Source organism: Zea mays, chromosome 9 (assembly GCF_902167145.1).
Source record: "Zea mays cultivar B73 chromosome 9, Zm-B73-REFERENCE-NAM-5.0, whole genome shotgun sequence".
Lineage (NCBI taxonomy): Eukaryota > Viridiplantae > Streptophyta > Magnoliopsida > Poales > Poaceae > Zea > Zea mays.
Genome location: NC_050104.1, coordinates 154,603,862 through 154,623,914, shown reverse-complemented (window position 1 = coordinate 154,623,914; position 20,053 = coordinate 154,603,862). Strand labels below are relative to the sequence as shown.

At 50.9% G+C, this 20,053-nt stretch overlaps 3 protein-coding genes and 1 pseudogene across 4 annotated transcripts; 1 reads left to right on the top strand and 3 right to left on the bottom strand.

Annotated features, from left to right (window-relative positions):
- Positions 1 to 7,732: 7,732 nt before the first annotated feature.
- On the bottom strand, positions 7,733 to 8,410 carry LOC109939264 (3-ketoacyl-CoA synthase 11-like; annotated as a pseudogene).
- Positions 8,411 to 8,475: 65 nt separating this feature from the next.
- On the bottom strand, positions 8,476 to 10,071 carry LOC103639473 (amino acid transporter AVT1C-like). Its single transcript, XM_020544801.1, has 5 exons — positions 10,032 to 10,071; positions 9,084 to 9,220; positions 8,797 to 8,959; positions 8,667 to 8,710; positions 8,476 to 8,562 (listed from the first exon to the last, which is right to left on the bottom strand). Exons 1-5 carry the CDS (start codon positions 10,069 to 10,071, stop codon positions 8,485 to 8,487), a joined length of 462 nt encoding a protein of 153 aa, XP_020400390.1. The 3' UTR covers positions 8,476 to 8,484.
- Positions 10,072 to 11,718: 1,647 nt separating this feature from the next.
- On the top strand, positions 11,719 to 20,046 carry LOC103639472 (UPF0496 protein 1). Of its 2 annotated transcripts, none has more exons than XM_020544014.3 (3): positions 11,719 to 12,275; positions 15,401 to 16,131; positions 18,509 to 18,866. In XM_020544014.3, exons 1-2 carry the CDS (start codon positions 11,838 to 11,840, stop codon positions 16,103 to 16,105), a joined length of 1,143 nt encoding a protein of 380 aa, XP_020399603.1. In that variant the 5' UTR covers positions 11,719 to 11,837; the 3' UTR covers positions 16,106 to 16,131; positions 18,509 to 18,866. The 2 variants fall into 2 exon arrangements, 1 of the variants encoding a protein (XP_020399603.1); XR_004852855.1 differs by lacking the exon at positions 11,719 to 12,275 and adding an exon at positions 19,158 to 20,046 and having other exon boundaries at positions 15,381 to 16,131; positions 18,509 to 18,684.
- LOC103639471 (uncharacterized) lies at positions 14,226 to 15,256 on the bottom strand. Its single transcript, XM_008662221.3, has 2 exons — positions 14,855 to 15,256; positions 14,226 to 14,766 (listed from the first exon to the last, which is right to left on the bottom strand). The coding sequence occupies exons 1-2, from the start codon at positions 15,092 to 15,094 to the stop codon at positions 14,422 to 14,424; spliced, it is 585 nt and encodes a 194-aa protein (XP_008660443.1). The 5' UTR covers positions 15,095 to 15,256; the 3' UTR covers positions 14,226 to 14,421.
- Positions 20,047 to 20,053: the final 7 nt, after the last annotated feature.

Here is a 20,053-nt window from a genome sequence, read left to right as displayed (position 1 = left end):
CTCACAAGCACAGGGTTGGCAAGCCATTCGGGATGGAGTACCTCTTTGATGAACCCGGCTGCCGTTAGCTTGTGGATCTCCTCGCCTATCGCTCTGCGCTTCTCCTCGTCGAATCGGCGCAGAGGCTGCTTGACGGGTCGGGCTCCGGCCCGAATATCCAGCGAGTGCTCGGTGACATCTCTTGGTATGCCGGGCATGTCCGAGGGACTCCACGCGAAGACGTCGGCGTTCGCGCGGAGAAAGTCGACGAGCACTGCTTCCTATTTGCGGTCGAGCCCGGAACCGATTCGGATCTGCTTGGAGGCGTCGCCACTGGGGTCGAGGGGGACGGCCTTAACCGTCTCGACTGGCTCGAAGTTGCCGGCATGACGCTTCACGTCTGGCACCTCTTTGGAGAGGCTTTCCAGGTCGGCGATGAGGGCCTCGGACTCGGCGAGGGCCTCGGCGTACTCTACGCACTCCACGTCGCATTCGAACGCGTGTTTGTACATGGGGCCGACGGTGATGACCCCGTTGGGGCCCGGCATCTTGAGCTTCAGGTAGGTGTAGTTGGGGACGACCATAAACTTCGCGTAGCATGGCCTCCCCAGTACCGCGTGGTAGGTTCCTCGGAACCCGACCACCTCGAACGTCAGAGTCTCCCTTCGGAAGTTGGAGGGCGTTCCGAAGCAGACGGGAAGGTCGAGTCGTCCGAGGGGCTGGACGCGCTTCCCGGGAATGATCCTGTGGAAGGGCGCAGCGCCTGCTCGGACGGAGGACAGATCGACGCGCAGGAGCCTGAGGGTCTCGGCGTAGATGATGTTGAGGCTGCTGCCCCCGTCCATAAGGACCTTGGTGAGCCTGACGTCGCCGACGATGGGGTCGACGACGAGCGGGTATTTCCCCGGGCTCGGCACGTGGTCGGGGTGGTCAGCTTGGTCGAAGGTGATGGGCTTGTCGGACCAGTCTAGGTAGACTGGCGCCGCCACCTTCACCGAGCAGACCTCCCGGCGCTCTTGCTTGCGATGCCGAGCCGAGGCATTCGCCGCATGCCCACCGTAGATCATGAAGCAGTCGCGGACCTCGGTGAACTCTCCTGCTTGGTGATCTTCCTTCTTGTCGTCGTCGCGGGCCCTGCCACCCTCCGCGGGTGGCCCGACCCTGTGGAAGTGGCGCCGAAGCATGACACACTCCTCAAGGGTGTGCTTGACGGGCCCCTGATGATAGGGGCACGGCTCCTTGAGCATCTTGTCGAAGAGGTTGGCACCTCCGGGGGGCTTCCGAGGGTTCTTGTACTCGGCGGCGGCGACAAGGTCCGCGTCGGCGGCGTCGCGTTTTGCTTGCGACTTCTTCTTGCCTTTCTTCTTGGCGCCGCGCGGAGTAGACGCCTCGGGAGCATCTTCCGATGGGCGGCCCTGGGGCTGCTTGTCCTTTCGGAAGATAGCCTCGACCGCATCCTGGCCAGAGGCGAACTTGGTGGCGATGTCCATCAGCTCGCTCGCCCTGGTGGGGGTCTTGCGACCCAACTTACTCACCAGGTCGCGGCAGGTGGTGCCGGCAAGGAACGCGCCGATGACATCCGAGTCGGTGATGTTGGGCAGCTCGGTGCGCTGCTTCGAGAACCGCCGGATGTAGTCCCGGAGAGACTCTCTTGGCTGCTGCCGGCAGCTTCGGAGGTCCCAGGAATTCCCGGGGCGCACGTACGTGCCCTGGAAATTGCCGGCGAAGGCTTGGACCAGGTCATCCCAATTGGAGATTTGCCCCGGAGGCAGGTGCTCCAACCAGGCGCGAGCGGTGTCGGAGAGGAACAAGGGGAGGTTGCAGATGATGAGGTCGTCGTCGTCCGTTCCACCCAGTTGGCAGGCCAGGCGGTAGTCCGTGAGCCACAGTTCCGGTCTCGTTTCCCCCGAGTACTTTGTGATAGTAGTCGGGGGTCGGAACCGGGTCGGGAACGGTGCCCGTCGGATGGCCCGGCTGAAGGCCTGCGGACCGGGTGGTTCGGGCGAGGGACTCCGATCCTCCCCGCTATCGCCGCCGCCGAGTACAAGAACGCCTGGGGTGGTAACCTCGGCGCACCCTCTCGTCGAGGTGGGCCCGACGGTCGCGATGATGGTGCTCGTTGCCGAGGTGGCCCGGGGCTGCAGGCGCGGTGTTGCGCGTGCGCCCGATGTAGACCGAGGCTTCCCGCATGAATCGGGAAGTTGCGACATGAGGTCCCGAGGGGTATCCCTGCCTTCGGGAGGCAGAGTTCTCGGCCCGTCGGACCACAGCGCCTTCCAGGAGATTCTTGAGCTCTCCCTGGATCCGCCGACCCTCGGTGGTTTATGGCTCCGGCATCGCGCGGAGAAGCATCGCTGCTGCAGCCAGGTTCTGACCGACCCCACTGGATGCGGGTGGCGGCCTGACCCTGACGTCGTCGGCGACGCGGTGCTAGAGACCCTGGGGCAGGTGACGTATTTCTCCGGCCGGGGGTTGGCCCGCCCATGCCTGCCCGACGTCCCGGCGGATCGGCTCAAGCGCTCCTGCTCCCTCGTCGAGTCTGGCCTGCGCCCCTCGGACTTGCTCGAGCTGTGGGTCGTGACCCCCCGCCGGAACGGGGACCACAACTAGCTCCCGTGGGATGTCAGCGCGAGGCACCGGCCTAGGGAGATCACCGTCCTCCGGCATGCCGAGATGATTGCCTTCGGAGGGATCCCCTAGATCGACGTGGAAACATTCGCGACTTGGGCCGCAGTCCTCGTCGTCGAGGCTGCGGCTACCGTCGGAACAGTCGGAGAGGCAGTAGTCACATGCGGTCATAAAGTCCCGCATGGCACTGGGGTTGCCAAATCCAGAGAAATCCCAACAGATGTTGGGGTCGTCATCTTCCTCGGACCCAGAGGGCCCGTAGGTCGAGACATCCGTCAGCCGGTCCCAAGGCGACCGCATGCGAAACCCCAGAGGGTTTGATCTCGCCTCCACGAGAGCGCCCACCAAAGCAAGGTCGCTAGGCGGGTTGAGGCTGAGTCCAAATGACGTAGGATGGGAATCAGTCGGTATCTTTCGGTCGACGAGCAACGACATAGTCACGTCGGGGACTGATTGCACCGTCGTCTCAGGTACGAGGGCGACGTCCTGCAAGCTCTCCGCGAGCGCACTGGCGTCGTCCGCTTGCTCGGGATTGGCGTGTCGCGGGGAGACGGCGCTCGCCTTCGTCTCAAACGCGAGGTCGACGCCCGACGCGCCCCCCGTTGGGGCGCTAGGGACGTCGACTCGCTCGACAGCCGACGAGGCGCGGCCTCCCGCTTGGCCTTGGTTGCCCCGCCTCCTCCTCCGTTGGCGGGGGAGAGGACGGGGCGAGCTCGAATGTTGTTCTTCTACCACGCGGGGAAGACGTCGTCGATTCCGCCGCCGGCGGGCGGGCTGTCGGTCGCCATTGTCGTTGTCGCGCGGCGGTGGGAGGAGTATCATGTCGTAGCTGCCGTCGAATGACATGAACTCAAGACTCCTGAAACGGAGCACCGTCCCGGGTCGGAGAGGTTGCTAGAGACTGCCCATCTGGAGCTTGACGGGAAGCTATTCGTCAACACGCAGCAGGCCCCTACCTGGCGCGCCAACTGTCGGCGTTTCGAGACCAGGGGGTCCCTCGGGCCGACGAGTGAGTGTCGCCGCGTGCCCCAGCCCAGATGGGTCGAGCGCGTGGGCGAGCGCGAAGGGGGGAAGGAGCGTGGCGGCCGGAGACCGGCGTGAGAGAGGTGGGAATCCCGCGGCCTTCGTGTTCGTCCAACGCCCAGGTCGGGTGCGCTTGCAGTAGGGGGTTACAAGCGTCCACGCGGGAGAGGGAAGCGAGCGGCCCCAAGAGAGCGCCTGTCCCGTCCTCGTCCCCGCGCGGCCAACCCTCTCTAAGAGGGCCCTGGTTCTTCCTTTTATAGGCGTAAGGAGAGGATCCAGGTGTACAATGGGGGTGTAGCAGAGTGCTACATGTCTAGCGGGGGAGAGCTAGCGCCCTAAGTACATGCCAATGTGGCAGCCGGAGAGATTTTGGCACCCAGCTGGTGTGATGTCGTGGCCGTCGGAGGAGCGACGGAGCCTGGCGGAGGGACAGCTGTCGGAGCGGTTGAGTCCTTGCTGACGTCCTCCTGCTTCCGTAAGAGAGCTGAGAGCCGCCGTCGTCACAGAGCATGCGGGGCGCCATCATTGCCTATCTGGCGGAGCTAGCCAGATGGGACACCGGTCTTGTTCTCTGCGGCCCGAGTCAGCTCGGGGTAGGGTGATGATGGCGCTTCCTGTTGACGTGGCTGGCCTGCGCCCTAGGTTGGGCGACGTGGAGGTTCCTCCGAAGCCGAGGTCGAGTCTGTCTTCCATGGCCGAGGCCGAGTCCGAGCCCCTGGGTCGGGCGAGGCGGAGAACGTTCGGCAGAGGCCAGGGCGGAGTCCGAGCCCTGGGGTCGGGCGAAGCGGAGTTCGTCGTCTTCTGGGGCTGAGCCCGAGTCCGAGCCCTGGGTCGGGCGGAGCGGAGTTCGTCGTCTTCTGGGCCTGAGCCCGAGTCCGAGCCCTAGGGTCGGGGGGGGGGGGGGGGGGGGCGGAGTTCGTCGTCTTCCGGGACTTAGCCCGAGTCCGAGCCCTGGGTCGGGCGGAGCGGAGTTCGCCGTCTTCCGGGACTTAGCCCGAGTCCGAGCCCTGGGTCGGGCGGAGCGGAGTTCGTCGTCTTCCGGGACTTAGCCCGAGTCCGAGCCCTGGGTCGGGCGGAGCGGAGTTCGCCATCTTCCGGGACCTAGCCCGAGTCCGAGCCCTGGGTCGGGCGGAGCGGAGCTTCCTATGGTGCCTTTGGCAGGGCCTGACTGCCTGTCAGACTCATTCTGTCAAGGGGCACTGCAGTCGGAGCGGCGCAGGCGGCGCTGTCCTTCTGTCAGGCCGGTCAGTGGAGCGGTGAAGTGACGGCGGTCACTTCGGCTCTGCCGGGGGGCGTGCGTCAGGATAAAGGTGTCAGGCCTCCTTTGCGTTAAATGCTCCTGCGATTCGGTCGGTCGGTGCGGCGATTTGGTCAGGGTTGCTTCTTAGCGAAGGCAGGGCCTCGGGCGAGCCGGAGATGTGTCCGCCGTTGGAGGGGGGCCTCGGGCGAGACGGAAATCCTCCGGGGTCAGCTACCCTTATCCGAGGCTAGGCTCGGGCGAGGCATGATCGAGTCGCTCGAATGGACTGATCTCTGACTTAATCGCACCCATCAGACCTTTGCAGCTTTATGCTGATGGGGGTTACCAGCTGAGAATTAGGAGTCGAGAGGGTACTCCTAATTATGGTCCCCGACAACAAGCGCGCTCAAAGTCATATATATGTTTTTATCCCCTATGTTTCGTCTTACAACCAGATAAGATAGCCTTATAATGTGTAACTAATCATGCAACCACAACAAACATACCCATAAAAGTCAGAACCATTTTTATACTACAAAGAAGAAGCTATAAATAGTAGCTTCGCTTGCGCTGTCACTTTGATACTAGGACTCTAAGATAATTCGTTCTGTCAAATGAATGCCTTCAGCTCTACTAAAAACTGTTTTTCAAAGGAAAACCCCAGAAATAAAGTTATTTTGTGTAAGTCAGACATCTACTAACTCAGTGTTTTAAATAGCGGGATACGGAGTTTATTCCCACTCTTCTCAAATTTATAAATATTAGAATATATCTGACTAAATAGCATAACTTTTCACCGGTACAAAAAAATAGAAATATCGGCCGACGGCCGCTAATGTGCCAAATACTGTAACGCGTTTGCCTTGGAATAAACCAACCACCACAGTTGGATTGGATCCCCACCGACGCCTCTATTTGAACTAGTACGATGCCCGTGCGATGCGACGGCATCCAATCAGGCACACGTTAATCTTTCAATTATTCATACTTGCATATCACATGAAAGTTTGGAAGCTCTATTTACATGTTGCTTTCAGTATAATCAAAATGAGCAAGGAGAACTACGTAGTCGGACATTAGGAGCATTTGAGCGAAAATTATTAGGATAACGAGAGGTGCAAAAAAAACTAAATCTTTGTTTCTTATACGCTAAAAAATTGTACAATTTTGAAGCCCTACAATTTTTACTTTTCTTTTGAAACATCATACACCTTCCGAAATAAAAATGGCAACAAGTCTGTTTTATTGTGTGGCACCAAAACCAAAGAGAAACATGTTACTTGAGCCTATGATAATGAATGCAGTAACACTCAACACGGAATCAATATGATAAAATATATTGCTATGCAAAAACGCTAATTGTTATTCTATAATTTTGTTAGTGCAAAAACATCTTGTGCTTTGTCATAAAAATAAACAATGATAAATATGTAGTGAATATTAATAACATCTCAATAAAGCACATTGATTCCATAAAAAGATAGTTCATTATATAAGATTTAACAAGAAATTTAATGTCAGTGACCCTGGTTCACTAATAATTATTCAAACTACCAATAATAACATACACGATATTCTAGGATCCCATGATTTATATCACCACGCGTCACCTTGATGCATGCAAAGGATGGTGAGAGAGTAGCCTGTGATGACGCTGAAGCAGATCCGCGGGCGCTTCTCCTGGTTGGTAGGAGGAATGGACCAAGTCAACAAATTGTCGTTCAAGATTGAGTTCAGCCGAGATTTATTCATGTTTGTATTGCTTCCACGTAGTGACCTGCTTGCTGTTGTGTGACTGAGGAGATTTTTGCCATCATAAAACACCGCGCGTTCGACTTCGTCGAAACGGAGGCGTTTCCGAGGGATTCGACGATATGGAAATACACCGGACGTGGAGTCGACGAAATGGACTCAAAAACTTGATTAGCCGCTGCAGATAACCAATAAGCCTCCTCCGTCCGACTTAGTGGTCGTCCGTCAGCTCGCCGTGAGCTTTTCTGCCAGCCGCCCGCTCTCTCCTTCTCCCTCTCTTTTCTGCTGCTCGTAGGCCCGGTTGTGCGCCATTGGCAAAAATCTCCTCCAAGCTAGTGTCCAACTGCCTGTTCCGAATGGGCGGCGCCGTGGTGCTGCTCTCGAACCGGTGGTCCGACCGGCGGCGGGCCAAGTACGAGCTGGTGCACACGGTGTCACTACATTAATTTCTAGTTCAGTTTTAAGTTAACACCTTGCCTAATCATGCGGTTTTAGGATATTCAGAGACGAAACGATGAGCTGCTGAGCATTAGAGAACACCCAGAGACAAACACAACAAGCTGGTGTGTGAGCAGACTGCAAACCAAAAGGGGGAAAAACAAGTACTGCTATGAAAAAGAAAAGGCAAGAATCCACTCCGAACAGAAGATAGTGGACGTAGCAGAAAAAATAGATCAGATCCGAGGAAGAGAAGCATATGACTCACCATCTAGCAGAAATAATGTGTGCATATATCATATTCGACAGATAGCAAGTTGCATTAGCTGAGAGCTATAGGGCAAGGTCAAATTAGTTGCTAATTTACTCAGTTCTGGCCTTTGCTTATCAAGATAGGTGAGGTAGAACAGAGGGTACTTGTTGACTTGGGAGGAAAATTTCTGATCTCAAGTGCTTACTTTTCCTTGCATCAAATGAGTTTCTAAATTGCTAATTTAATCACATATATATTCCCTAATTGCTGAAGGGCCAACAAATCGTTCAGATGGTTCATTTGTGGAAGAACAGTGATCAACATCAGCCGAGCCATCGACAGATAGTGAGATAGTAGAACTGTCAGAACACCGAGCAGTCAACTATATAGATAGGCCAGGAGCGAGTGCCATACAGAAACAACATGAACAGATGTATAATTCAAGCTTAGAGAAGTCGATCGCCTTTCCTATCTCCTACAACTATATAGTAATGAACTATGAAAAATTCCAACCAGATCTTCTATCAAACAATTGCAAGCTCCATCATTCACGCAAGCAATGCATTTCAGTCGCTTGAAACCTTAGAGACCTTGGGAACATCCACGGGAAACCTGTCGATCTCGTCCATCCATGGGTTCGTCTCCTCTGCCGGGTTCACCGACCGGAGCGCCCTCCACACGGCGCTGTTGCACTTGAACCCTGACTCGAACGCGATCTGCCACACCCAGTGGCAGCGCCGGATGCTCCCCTCGGCCTCGTTGTAGGCCAGCTTGTACCAGAGCGAGCTGCTGGACGTGTTCCCGAACCGGTGAAGCGTCATCCGCGACGGCTCCATGTGCCAGTCCGTGAGCGCCAGGTTGCTCTCCAGCTCGTCCAGCACGGCGCGGCCGCTGGCGTGGATGCAGAAGTGCTTGAACGCCAGTTTGAAGTCCGGGATGTACGGCTTCACCTTCTTCATTGTGAGCAGCTTCTTGGCGACCAGTGTCGCCATGAACAGCAGCTACTCCGACAACGGCAGCACCAGCGGGCCCAGCGTCCTTATGTTCGTCTTGAGCGCGTCGCCCGCCACCGCCATCAGGTCCCTCGACAGCGACACGCCCAGGATGATCTGCAAAGAAAATGACCATAGATACTCAGGTTCCAATCCTGTATTTGTTGGTGCGCGCGTTTCTAGTTGGTGGTTACCTCCCACAAGGGCACTGCGCCCTTCTTGATGGAGAGGTAGCATGCGCATGGGAGTATCAAGGCCTGTATAAATCATCATCAAGCACATTTTTTATCAACTTGTTTCAACTGGCCAAAGTAGAGAAATCCACCGCAGAAGTGTAGGTGAAATGTTCTCCAGAACCTACCACGAGCATTGTGAACACGGATCCAAGCAGCGCCATCACCAGGGCTGAGAAATTTGAAAACATCTTAAAATTTGAAAATGGGGGGGAGGATCATTCAGTTAAACCGAGAAAGACTACTACTACTACTCACCAAAGTAAGGGAAAAACAGAGCCACCGCAACGGTTGAGAGGACGAGGAATGTCCTAACGAGCATTCCGACCAGGTAACTCTGCATCTTCTTTGGTAGGGCTTCCTCTATCGACAATGCGACCGACGTCATCGTCAGTGCATACTTTGTGTAAGGATTCACAACCTAGAACCAGAAAGAAAAAAATGCAAAAAACAAAACAAAAACAAAACAAGCAATGCAATTAGCATCTCGTCGTCTTCATTCTGAACGCGATGGTAGAACGGTAAAGTGTGGTTTTCCCTCGCACCGTCAAACAAATGGCAATCTTGGATGGGATGTACTGCTGTGGCAAGTTGAGAGTGAACTGTGACATGGTGGACTCGCCGAACATCAGGAACCCTGAGACAGCAACTCCGGCGTACACAAGCGTTACCACCGTGAAAGCTGAAAACTGGGCACTTAACATGAGTGATTTTGTCGATGTTTTGCGGATCAAACAAGTGTTAGCATATACGAGATGCTAACTATTTATGCTAATACTTGCGTCAGAGAGGCAAACATTGTATATGTCAAACCAATATGTTTTATTCACAGAATACATGACACGCAATCCATATAGCATTGGACTGTGCAGAACCACATCTCTTACGCGATTGAAACAAACAGCTAGATTAAGGGTTGGTCCGCTACCAACAGACTGGCCATACAGAACAATGTCTTCTTCCCTGGTTCCATAAACATCCACAAGGCACTTGTATGTAGCCTCTATGTTAGCGAAGGTATTAGCTTCACTTGGTTGAAGATGGATTTCTAGAGAAAGGTTGTGTCAGCACTGTGATTCCTAAAAAGGGTTAACTGCTAAAAATCCCCTGAATCAAATCCACTGGACCATAAATCAGTTTCAATGCCTCTTTGATAACAAGAAAGGATAATGTTGTGAGGCGCCCCACGACTGAAGGTGATAGGGTAAGAGCATTAGTTTCAGAAAGTACAGATAAATACATTGCCTGATGACTGCCCATAACCAGAGTAATCATACCTGCAAAGAATGATTGAATTTTTCTAAGACAGGCAAATTCAATCATCAAGAACAGACAACAATGAATTTGTTAGAGCTATTTACATGGCTCAACAATAATGAAAAAATAGACAGCCTGAACAACGTATTTTCATGGCTCAACATCTTTCCATTAGAAACCCTAGAGCTCAATTCGATTCAATTCAGGGAGCAGAACATAGCAGAAGAAAGACATACCTCCATGTGTCCTGGCTGGCGACGACTGCTCTAGCTCCATCCGGATGCTGGAGTTATACCTTATACGACAGTATAACAAGTTACTCCAAATCAGCTTACCTACTGACCACCAGAGCTACAACTTGAAACACGTACAGAAAAAAACAAATTCCTAAATTGAAGTAGATGCAAAACTGTGGATAGAGCTTTGCATTCGAAATGTTGGCTGGAGTATTGAAGCTTGATGTTTTCTCAGTGGAGATAATTGCTCCTTCATCAGCACTATCATCTAAATCATGGATATCATGCTCCAAACTATTTCACAACAATTTTATCATACTACAGCAGGGTGTCGAGCATGGCGCGTGCGGTGGCCTCGTTGCTTCGCGCTAGGCCGCACCACGCTTGCGTATTGGAGGCTGCCAGCTACAGCCACTCCTCTAGCTCCACAACATGCAGTCGGGCTCGGGCCGCCTCTAGCTCCGCCTCCTTCTCCCGCAGCGCGCACGTGGCACCAGTGCCTCGCAGGCTCGCAATGCCGGCGCTCGCACCGCCTCGTGTCCACCTCCACGTCCTGATACCGCAGCTCTGTCGCTCCAGCGTGTCCGTTGTCAACAACGGGCGAAGAAGGGCGACACCAGGGATGCCCACTCCCAGAGATCCCTCCCTGCACAGGAAGTCGAGACCACCACGTCGCCCTCGCTCTTCCCATTGTCGGAAGAAGAGATCTATTTTGGGGCCTCTCGTGGCAGGCGAGGGGACGGGAGCCGGCGAAGTTCGGCGCGAGGCGGAGCTGGGGGACACGGGTATGGGGGGTGCGACGGGTAGGGCGGGGGTGCACGGGCATAGGCTGCGGGGCGTGGAGGGCGACCCGCTGCTGCAGGACATCCTCATGTACTGGGGAGTACGCTGACGGGGTCGAGCATGGAGCCCGCGGGGTTCACGGGATCGGAGGCGAAGGTCCGCTCCCATTTGCTGATCTTGGGCTGGCTCTGCACCTCCCGGTCGCACGCCAGCTGCTTCGGGGACAGCACCTGCTCCGAGCAGCTGGAGTAGTCCGCGTGCAGCCGCGGCATCGAGTCCGACGGCCGGTCGTAGTACGCCGCCAGCTCCGGGAACGCCGGGGGTAGCCCGCCCGCCGCCACGAACGGCTTCTGCTCCGGCGGGGAGCTCACCGCCACCGTGGCGAACACAGGCTTGTGGTCGCCGCCGGCGCCTTCTCCAGCCCGCCGCCCTTCTTGTTGTAGATTGGGGCGAATCGCGCGCGTGCGTACAGGTGTCTGTGGCGTTTGCGGCTGGGGTGGGGTTCGCGAGGGCACGACGCACGGGGGTTTCTCTGCGGTTGTTCCTCAGGCGCGGCGCTGGATTCGCGGGTGGAGGCGGGTTCTGCGGGAGGCGCGGCGGCTGATTCACGGCTGGGCACGCGCGGGACCCGCGGGGTGCAGGGGCGGGAGGTAGGGGATGGCGGGTGCAAGGGATCGGGAGCGGCATGGCGGCTAGGCGCGCGCGGGATCCTCGGAGGTAGACGATGGCGGCGCGGGACCCGCGGGGGGCAGGGATGGGAGGTATGGGATGGATTCGCGGGTGCAGCGGATCGGGAGGGGTCGCGCGGGGGAGGAGGCGGCGGGGGCACGAGGGGCTGTGGACGCCCTCCTTACGTTCTTAATAGGAGTAGAGATATCCACGCGCGTGGGAGGGGAGCGCTGCTCGTGGTGGTTTGATCCGCCCTAGTTGCGAAGGCGCCTCTTGATTTGGCTCTAAATACATCGTTTCTTGATCTCATCATTCCGAAGGGGGAAATCTTCTTTTTTGTCCCTGATTTGGGCAATGGGGAACAGTAGTAGCAGCAGCGGGAGCAGCAGTAAGCGTCCGGGGCCGTCGGAGCCGGCGCTGCCGGCGGCAGCGGAAGAGCTGAGCGCATACGAGGCAGCGTGCCGGTCGGATCCGGAGCTGCGCACGTTCGACACGACGCTGCAGCGGCGCACCAGGCGCGCCATCTCGACGCTGGCAGTGGGCGTTGAGGTGCGGTCGATGTCGCTGGACTCGCTTCGCGAGGTCACCGGCTGCCTCCTCGACATGAACCAGGAGGTGGTGCGCACCATCCTCGACTGCAAAGAGGACATCTGGAAGAGCCCCGAGCTGTTCGACCTCGTCAAGGACTACTTGGAGAGCAGCCTACAGACCCTCGATTTCTGTACCGCACTCGAAAAGTGCCTCAAGCGTGCCCGCGACTCCCAGCTGCCCCTCCGCATCGCGCTCCAGCGAGTTTTTTGGGATTATGATCCTCCCGTCGGACGGCTTCGCTCTCTTGGTATCCCGCAGCGCTCTATCCCCAGTTTGGGATGCTCGTGTGCCAGCACTCGCCGCATTGGTACCATTGCCGGTGAAGACTCCATTAACAGTGTACGCCGGCTCCTAACAGTGCGGGCCCATTTGAACTGTGCTCCATCGGACTAATTTACCCCTGTCTTCGTCCTCTTCTCGCCCGTGACTCTGCGCCTCGCGCCCCGCTCCAGTTTCCTCCTCACCGTTCGGTGACCGACATTGAGGAGCGGATGAGGGGCTAGACTCGCCGGTCGCGAGAGGAGGAAGAGGCTTAGTAGTCGCCGTGCCTCCATGGATGAAGACTCATTCGCACCCCCCTCGTCGACATCCATTCACTCTGGTCCAGCAGGAGCACTCGGTAGCGCAGCCGAGCACCATGAGATCCGAGCCGATGCTTCTATGCTCAGGCTGCTTCCTCCACCAGCAGATCATTTCTTTGCTAATTCATCAATTGATGTTATTTCAGATGTAAGTTTGTGGCTTCAGTGTTTTGTAGATATCAGTTGTGGCTTCAGTGTTTTGTAGATTTCAGATGTATTTGAACATGTTTTCTAACTGCATGTAGTTGTTCCTTTCATTTGTTGTAGGATGTAGCAATTGATTGGGGCACCATACAAGTTGAGGAAAATTGGGAAGAAGAAGGAGCACAGGATGTTGCTTCAGAGCTAGTGTTGTATGACAGGTTGGGATTATTGGATGAAGATAATCGCGAAACAAGTGCAAGGCAAGATGCTTGTAGATCTAGAGCATTTAATGTTCGTGGCAGATCCGATGATGTTGATGATGAAATAGTTGTGGTACATTGTGGGGATTCTATACCAGAAGAGCGAATTTTAGTTTGTGACAGGTCAAATCCTATTATGAAGGTTGGCAGTTTGTACAAGGATATGAAAGAGTTCAGACTTGCTATGAGGCAATACGCGATTAACAATGAGTTTCGAGACGTTGGATTGGAATATTTTGTTGATGATTACTTTTCAGTGGAGTCATTTAAAAAAGCTTATGGTAGGATCCTAGAGCCCCTGGGTGATAAATCTATGTGGCCCAAGGTGCCCATAGCAGATGAGGTAGGTGCACCACTAGGGAAACGTCCTGTTGGTCGTCAAAGGAAGAATAGAATTAAAAGTTGTCTCGAAGGTGGAAGTGCAAAGAAGAAACCCTCCAGCAATGAAAATGACACTGAAAGGAAGATACTAAGAGGAAAAATCAAGTGTCCAAATTGTGGTCAATTAGGCCACAGAAAAGCAAGCCCAAAATGCCCCCTAAATGGAACTAAAAAGAGGCAAGCCACAAGCTTAACCTTAGTAATCTGTTTTATATGTTACTTATACTAACATGTTTTCATTGTTTTTGTGTAGAAAACGCAAACCAAGGAAGAATTCCACAAAACAATGGTTTCCCAAAGAATTAGTCCAACCAAACATCCTGTCAGATATGGTGATTGGGACTGAGTCAATTCAACAAACAGTCAGTTCAGACTACATCCCCAGTGCAGACTTGGAGGTCGGCCCTTCATCGCCTCCAAGAATTATTAGAAGAGTTATACGCAAGATTACACCGAAGAAGAAAACTGCAGACTTGGAGATCGGCCCTTCATCGCCTCCATGAACTATGTGGTTCAGTGGAGTCGCTTCAGTGTATGCCCAAGTGTATGAACTATGTTCTTTAGTGTATGCCCAAGTGTATGAACTATGTTCTTTAGTGTATGCCCAAGTGTATGAACTATGTTCTTCAGTGTATGAACTATGTCCTTCAGTGTATGAACCTGGGCACAATGTTTAAAAATGGTGCAGTCCCTGTTTAAAAATGCAGACAACACCTTCATTTCGGCCAAAAGGCACCAGTATAAAAATACAGACAACACCATCAGTTCGGCCAAAATGCAGACAATAGGATACCATAGTCTTCCATAGATAACAGCAACAAAGTTATACATAGATGGCTCAGGTCTGCCAAGGCCTTACATAACAACAGACTAAGTTAATGTCTAGCCACACACATACATAATTCATCATAGCACACAAATACTTGATCATAACCCAACACATACTTCATCATGTAGTGCCTAAACACTAACCCCGAAAATCTACTTCATTTGACGATCCAGAATCTCTTCCCAGCTAACATCTTCCAGTGACCAATGCCTCATCAAGTCAGGTTCATGGTCTGAATCTGAATCATCGTTGTAGCAATACTCCGACAAGGGTGGCGAAGAATTGTCGTGCACAAGTTGATAACGAATTGATGCTTTATCAAGTGATTGCGCAAGCTCATGTACACGCCACATTAATTGGTTCACTAGCAATTCTTCACCGGAATCAGGTTGACTAACAAGATGGTCAGTGGCCAGTGACTTCAAATTCATTGAAACTTGTTGCATCTCGTTAATGGCGTCGTGAAGGCAATTAAGGACCTCTTGGTACCGGTAAGACTGCAAAACAAAATTATATAACCGATTACTACTACACACAATCAAAAAATCCCAGAGATGAACCAATATAGTTGAAAGATGTTGTTACCAGCACACTTGCAGGAGGTAAAGGAACCATGGTGGCATCACGAGTGGACGACGACTGAGGCTGCTGGGTACCACTGTTGTTGAGGGCGTAAGGAGAACAGACCTGAACGACGGCGGCAGATGCAGACGGATTGGGGATGGGCGAAACGGAGAGACGATCGAAGGCGGTGGCCACCTCAGCTGTAGGATCGTCCGCCGGATCGACCTCGAGGACCTGGCGATTCTTCCCCTGAAACGCCATTGCAGTGCTGAAGCTGCATTCAATGGCGGCGGCGGTGGACAAAAACAGGGAGAAGTTAGGGTTTGTTCGAACGTCGAGGGGAGCGGGGAGCTGAGTAATGAATGTGAGGGTAGCGATGTCTTTTTACTGTCGGCGTGCGCTGTTAGGAGCCGGCGTATGCTGTTAATGGAGTCTTCACCGGCAATGGTACCAATGCGGCGAGTGCTGGCACACGGGCATCCCAAACTGTCGATGGCGCGCTGCGGGATACCAAGAGAGCGAAGCCGTCCGACGGGTGAATCATAATAGCAAAAAACTCCGCTCCAGCGCTTCGACGACGAGAAAGACAGCGACGCCGCCGCCGCTCCCTCCGCCCGGTACGTGCGCACGCTACACGAGCTGCGCCAGTTCAAGACTGCCGGGAACCCCTTCACGGATGAGTTCTTCGATACCTTCGACGCCGTTTACCAGCAGCAGCTGGACATGCTGAAGAAGCTGCAGCAGCGCCAGCACCGGCTCGACAAGAAGGTCAAGACCATCCAGGCGTGGCGCCGGGTGTCAAGCATCATCTTCGCGACCACGTTCGCGGCCGTGCTCATCTGCTCGATTGTTGCCGCGGTCATCGCTGCCCCGCCTGTCGCTGCGGCATTGGCCGCGGCTGCTGCAGTCCCGCTGGGATCCATGGGGAAGTGGTTTGATTCGTTGCTGAAAGGGTGTCAGGACGCGGTCAACAGACAGGAGGGGGTGGTGAGCGAAATGCAGTTTGGCACATTGATTGCCATCAAGGATTTGGAGAATATCAAAGTCCTCATCAAACGGGTGGAGGAGGAAATCAGCTCAATGATAGACTGCGTAGAGTTTGCAGAGCGGGATGAGGAGGCGGTGAAATTTGGGGTGGAGGAGATCAAGAAGAAGCTGGAAAGCTTCATGAAGAGTGTCGAGGATCTAGGAGAGCAAGCAGACCGATGTACCCGGCATATCCATAGGGCAAGGACCCTTGTTCTGGGAAGGATCATCCGACATCCAAACTGAAAAAAAAAACAAAAGGGAAATGCAAGGTATGTATGTCTTAATAATGTTGTGATGGAGTGTACATAAGAGATGCACCTTTAGGAAAGTATGAAAGAATCAAATCGATTTCATTATCATTTGATTCATGGTATCTGTACGTAAGTTCCATACTTGATTATCTCTTTTCCCCCTTGTTACTGTGCAAGATTATTGTTGGCGTTACTGCAATTTCCCCCTCACCTGTTTTGTTTTCACGAGCAATTCAATTCTAGCGATAAATAAACTCTACTGCTACTAGTAGATGCAATATATTAGTCATGACCATGATCCACGGGGGTCATCTTAGCACTAGTCGTGCTGTTGAACTTAACTTCCACTTTCCTTTAAGTGTTCCGATGTCCAAATGTCTGGAGTTCCATGACAACGAAAAACAAACTGTCGTTATCTAGTCTTCATGGTTGTTGTGTTCCAGAGGTGTAGATGGTGTATCTGCTGTTTCCTCAAGTCATCTGTGCTTCTAAGTGAAGTGAAATTTTCAATTCAAATATTTGACTATACAAGAGAACATCTCAGTATTGACCTTTTTTTCTTTAATGTATAACAGTTAGTAAGATCCTCAACCATCCAACCTGTAATGACTGTATCTTCAACAATGCAACCCCAACTCTGGCTGCTGCTAAATTCAATTTCAGAGGAAATACTTTTTCCCAAATTAGTGAATGGCTAGATAGCTTCCAATGAAATATGTTTACTTCTCTTTTTCCTTCCTTCTTTTTGTACATAACTTTTTGTTACAGTAGTACATACATAATCAGTAGGGGCGCAAACCCCTCATGTTCCATCAGAAAAAGGAATATACGATCCTAAACTTTAGCAATTCATCGTCTGAACTTTTTCTTTTTATTGAATACCCATTTTTTTGCGTCCCTGAAATATTTGCACATGTTGCCTGCATTATTCTGGGTCATCCAAACTTCTAGTTTCTCTCAGTTCGCCTGTATATTTGTTTCTTTACAGAATGCTGTCATTATTTATAGAGCAGTAGAAGTATCTTCACTAATTCCTAAGGGAGAAAATTATTTTTTTCAATTGAACAAACCCAAGCTTTATTTTGACCATGCAACTCCAAAACCAAAAATCTCACTATCAATACCGGACAAATTTGACCATTTAGTTAGTCTCAAAGGTGGTCTGCTGTACGTTATAAAAAAATTACAGCTAGTCTATTTTAAATCCAAAATTGAAACCAATACATTTTTTCCTGAAAATGTAATATGGCTATTGGTGCTAGATTTGGAGTTTTTTTTTTATAATAGAAACAAAAAATGTTCCCGCCTTTTGTAGTTTCCTACATACGGCATTACAGTTTAAAAATTAATAAAACATGCATCATTAAAAAAAGAACATTCTTGAAAAGAACTTGTCCTCGAATCAAGCGTCCTTTAATCTGGCATTAGACCTCTATCTATGTTTTGCAAAGATCTCCATTGCCACGTCTTTAAGAATTGACATACCACAAGAATCTCTTGGTGTGCTTCTTGTTTCTGCAATAATCTCTAGAGTCTGAGCCAATACGTCCTCCTGAAAAGAACCTGCGAAATTGATGGTATTGATTTAAAATTAAAGATCACATCATTGCGGCACAACCAAATAGACCAAAACATTGCCGCCACTCCAATTAGTAGTTTTTTTCGATGTGTTATTCCCTTTTTAGTAGCCCAATTCTCAATTATATGATTCATATTGATGGGTCTCTCTATATTTAAAGCAAGGTAAATAATACTCCAAATATTCCTGATATGGTAACAATAAAAAAAATATGTTGGATAGTCTCATTCTGATTACAAAAACAGCATTTTATACTACCTGTCCACCCACGTTTAGCTAAATTGACTTTAGTGAGAGTAACTCCTCTCCCTAAGTACTATAAGAAAATTTTAATTTTGAGAGTAAAGTTGATAAATTATGCTACTCAACCCGCTTCACTCCTACAGTGGTTGGACTGAGAAAACTCCATTTCGATGCAGTCCCCATAAGAATTTGTCCTTCGAATGACCCAAAGGAATAGATGCGAGTAAAGTTGATAAATTATGCCACTCAACCCGCTTTACTCCTACAGTGGCCAATTACTCTAGAATAGTTGTTATAGCGGGACGAACATGGGATCATTTCGCTCTTCTTTTGACAACCCAATGATATGGGATCATCCCGTTTACCTCCATATATGGTTGTTCCTTCTATCCAATAACTCATACATGGATCACAAGTGCTGTTTTTTTATACGGTTGAGCATCATCCAAAACTGTCACAGGCTATTGGATAAATTCAAAAAGTTTGCATCACCTTTGTCTTAATTATACAATTTCTCGTGAAACCATTGATCCATAAGGAAAGCTTTGAACTCATCTTCCATGGTTTTTGCAGGGATGACAGTGACGTGCATGACAGAGTGTGTGGCTGAGACGAGCGAGCAAGCAAGCAAAGTGACCAGTACTGTGTCCTAAAGCAACAAGTAATGCTCGTGAACTTATGTGAAGAAGGATTCATATAACTGTCAACTACCCAAATCTCTACTGTTTATGGCTAAGGCCACCAGAGTGGTTCGTTTCTGATTACCATTCTTTTTATAGTCGGTTACTTGCTTTTAAGTTATCATTTAAATAAACTATGAGTTAAATAAAGTAAGGGTGTTTACTTATATCCCTGTATGTCTCGGTGGGTAATTGCCGTGGTAACTGCTGTGAGTTTGGAATTAATAAAGCCTTGTTCAATTATTCCTACACCATATGGATTGGATATAATTAAAAAAATTAGTAGAGATTTTGACTTGCTATGTATTTTAAATCCACCTAGGGCTCGTTTGTTTGTTTAGGATTAAAAACATGCACGTTTCTGTTCCTGGGCTAAATAAAGTGGATCCAGGTGATTCACTGAAACTGAAACCTGGTCAATAATAGGTCCGTATCTGGACTGGAATCAATACAAAACTACAGAATTAGGCCTGTTCGTTTCAGCCTGAAATGAAGACATTTGCAGCATCTGTACTCGATAGTACTAACAAGCTGTTGTACAGCAACTCGACGACGATGAATGAAGCTGTACAACAACTCGACGATGATGAATGAAGCTATACAGTGAGAATGTATACACAATGTTTGACAGAGCCACCTCATTCACAATGTCATATACTGCTGTACAGCTACAGATGATGACTTTAGCTATTCAACTCGACAACAAAGCAGCTTGTTTGACAGCAATTCACAAGTCATATACACAATGTTTGTCAAGTTCTTAGCCATACACAATGTCGCCAACCATCAAAATAACCTAAAATTCCATAGATAATCATGTCAGAGGTACAGTGAACTGTTTAGCTCACAATTAGACATCCAACGGTAACAACAGTGTTGGCGCCGATTTGGTCACCAAAACACTAAAATGAACCGTCTGGTGGTATTGACACCTTTAGATAATGCAGGATCAAATAAAGTTGAAAACCTTTAGTATTGACACCTGTTGGGGGCCTTCGGCTTCCGAAGGTCCTCAAAAAACATGATTTAACAGTGTTTCTAGAGTGTAATGTGTGAACAGGTACCTTCGGACTTATGTCAAAGAGGGAGAACCTCAAAAGATACGAAGGTTGGCAGTGCCGAAGCTGTGAAGCAGGAAAGCTTCGGCATGTTCGCAGAAAAGGGAACCGACTTAAAGATGAAAAGGCCATTTAGACCTCGATAGATTGCTATGGAATTATCACCAAATGTAAAGGGCATGTATGTAATTTTGTATGGGTTGTATTCCGTGCCTATAAATAGGTGAACAGTACCCCCGTACTGTTCACGCTGACTTGGCATTTGCTTTTGCGTCACGCTTGTGCTTTTTATCTTCTCTCAGGACCGAAGGTACATTTGTAATCTAAAATCATTTCTATTTTTCCATGTCAATAAAATAGAAATGATTCTATGATGATGC

Excerpts from the sequence above, each read along its gene's own strand:
- LOC103639473 (XM_020544801.1), bottom strand. The coding sequence starts at position 10,071 with ATGGAGCTAGAGCAGTCGTCGCCAGCCAGGACACATGGAG. Across the intron at positions 8,711-8,796 it reads TCTGTTTTTCCCTTACTTTG|CCCTGGTGATGGCGCTGCTT; the intron begins GTGAGTAGTAGT and ends CAAATTTCTCAG. Across the intron at positions 8,563-8,666 it reads CCGTGTTCACAATGCTCGTG|GCCTTGATACTCCCATGCGC; the intron begins GTAGGTTCTGGA and ends TGATTTATACAG.
- LOC103639472 (XM_020544014.3), top strand. The coding sequence starts at position 11,838 with ATGGGGAACAGTAGTAGCAGCAGCGGGAGCAGCAGTAAGCGTCCGGGG. Across the intron at positions 12,276-15,400 it reads TCCGCATCGCGCTCCAGCGA|CGCTTCGACGACGAGAAAGA; the intron begins GTTTTTTGGGAT and ends ACTCCGCTCCAG.
- LOC103639471 (XM_008662221.3), bottom strand. The coding sequence starts at position 15,094 with ATGGCGTTTCAGGGGAAGAATCGCCAGGTCCTCGAGGTCGATCCGGCG. Across the intron at positions 14,767-14,854 it reads TACCTCCTGCAAGTGTGCTG|TCTTACCGGTACCAAGAGGT; the intron begins GTAACAACATCT and ends TTTGTTTTGCAG.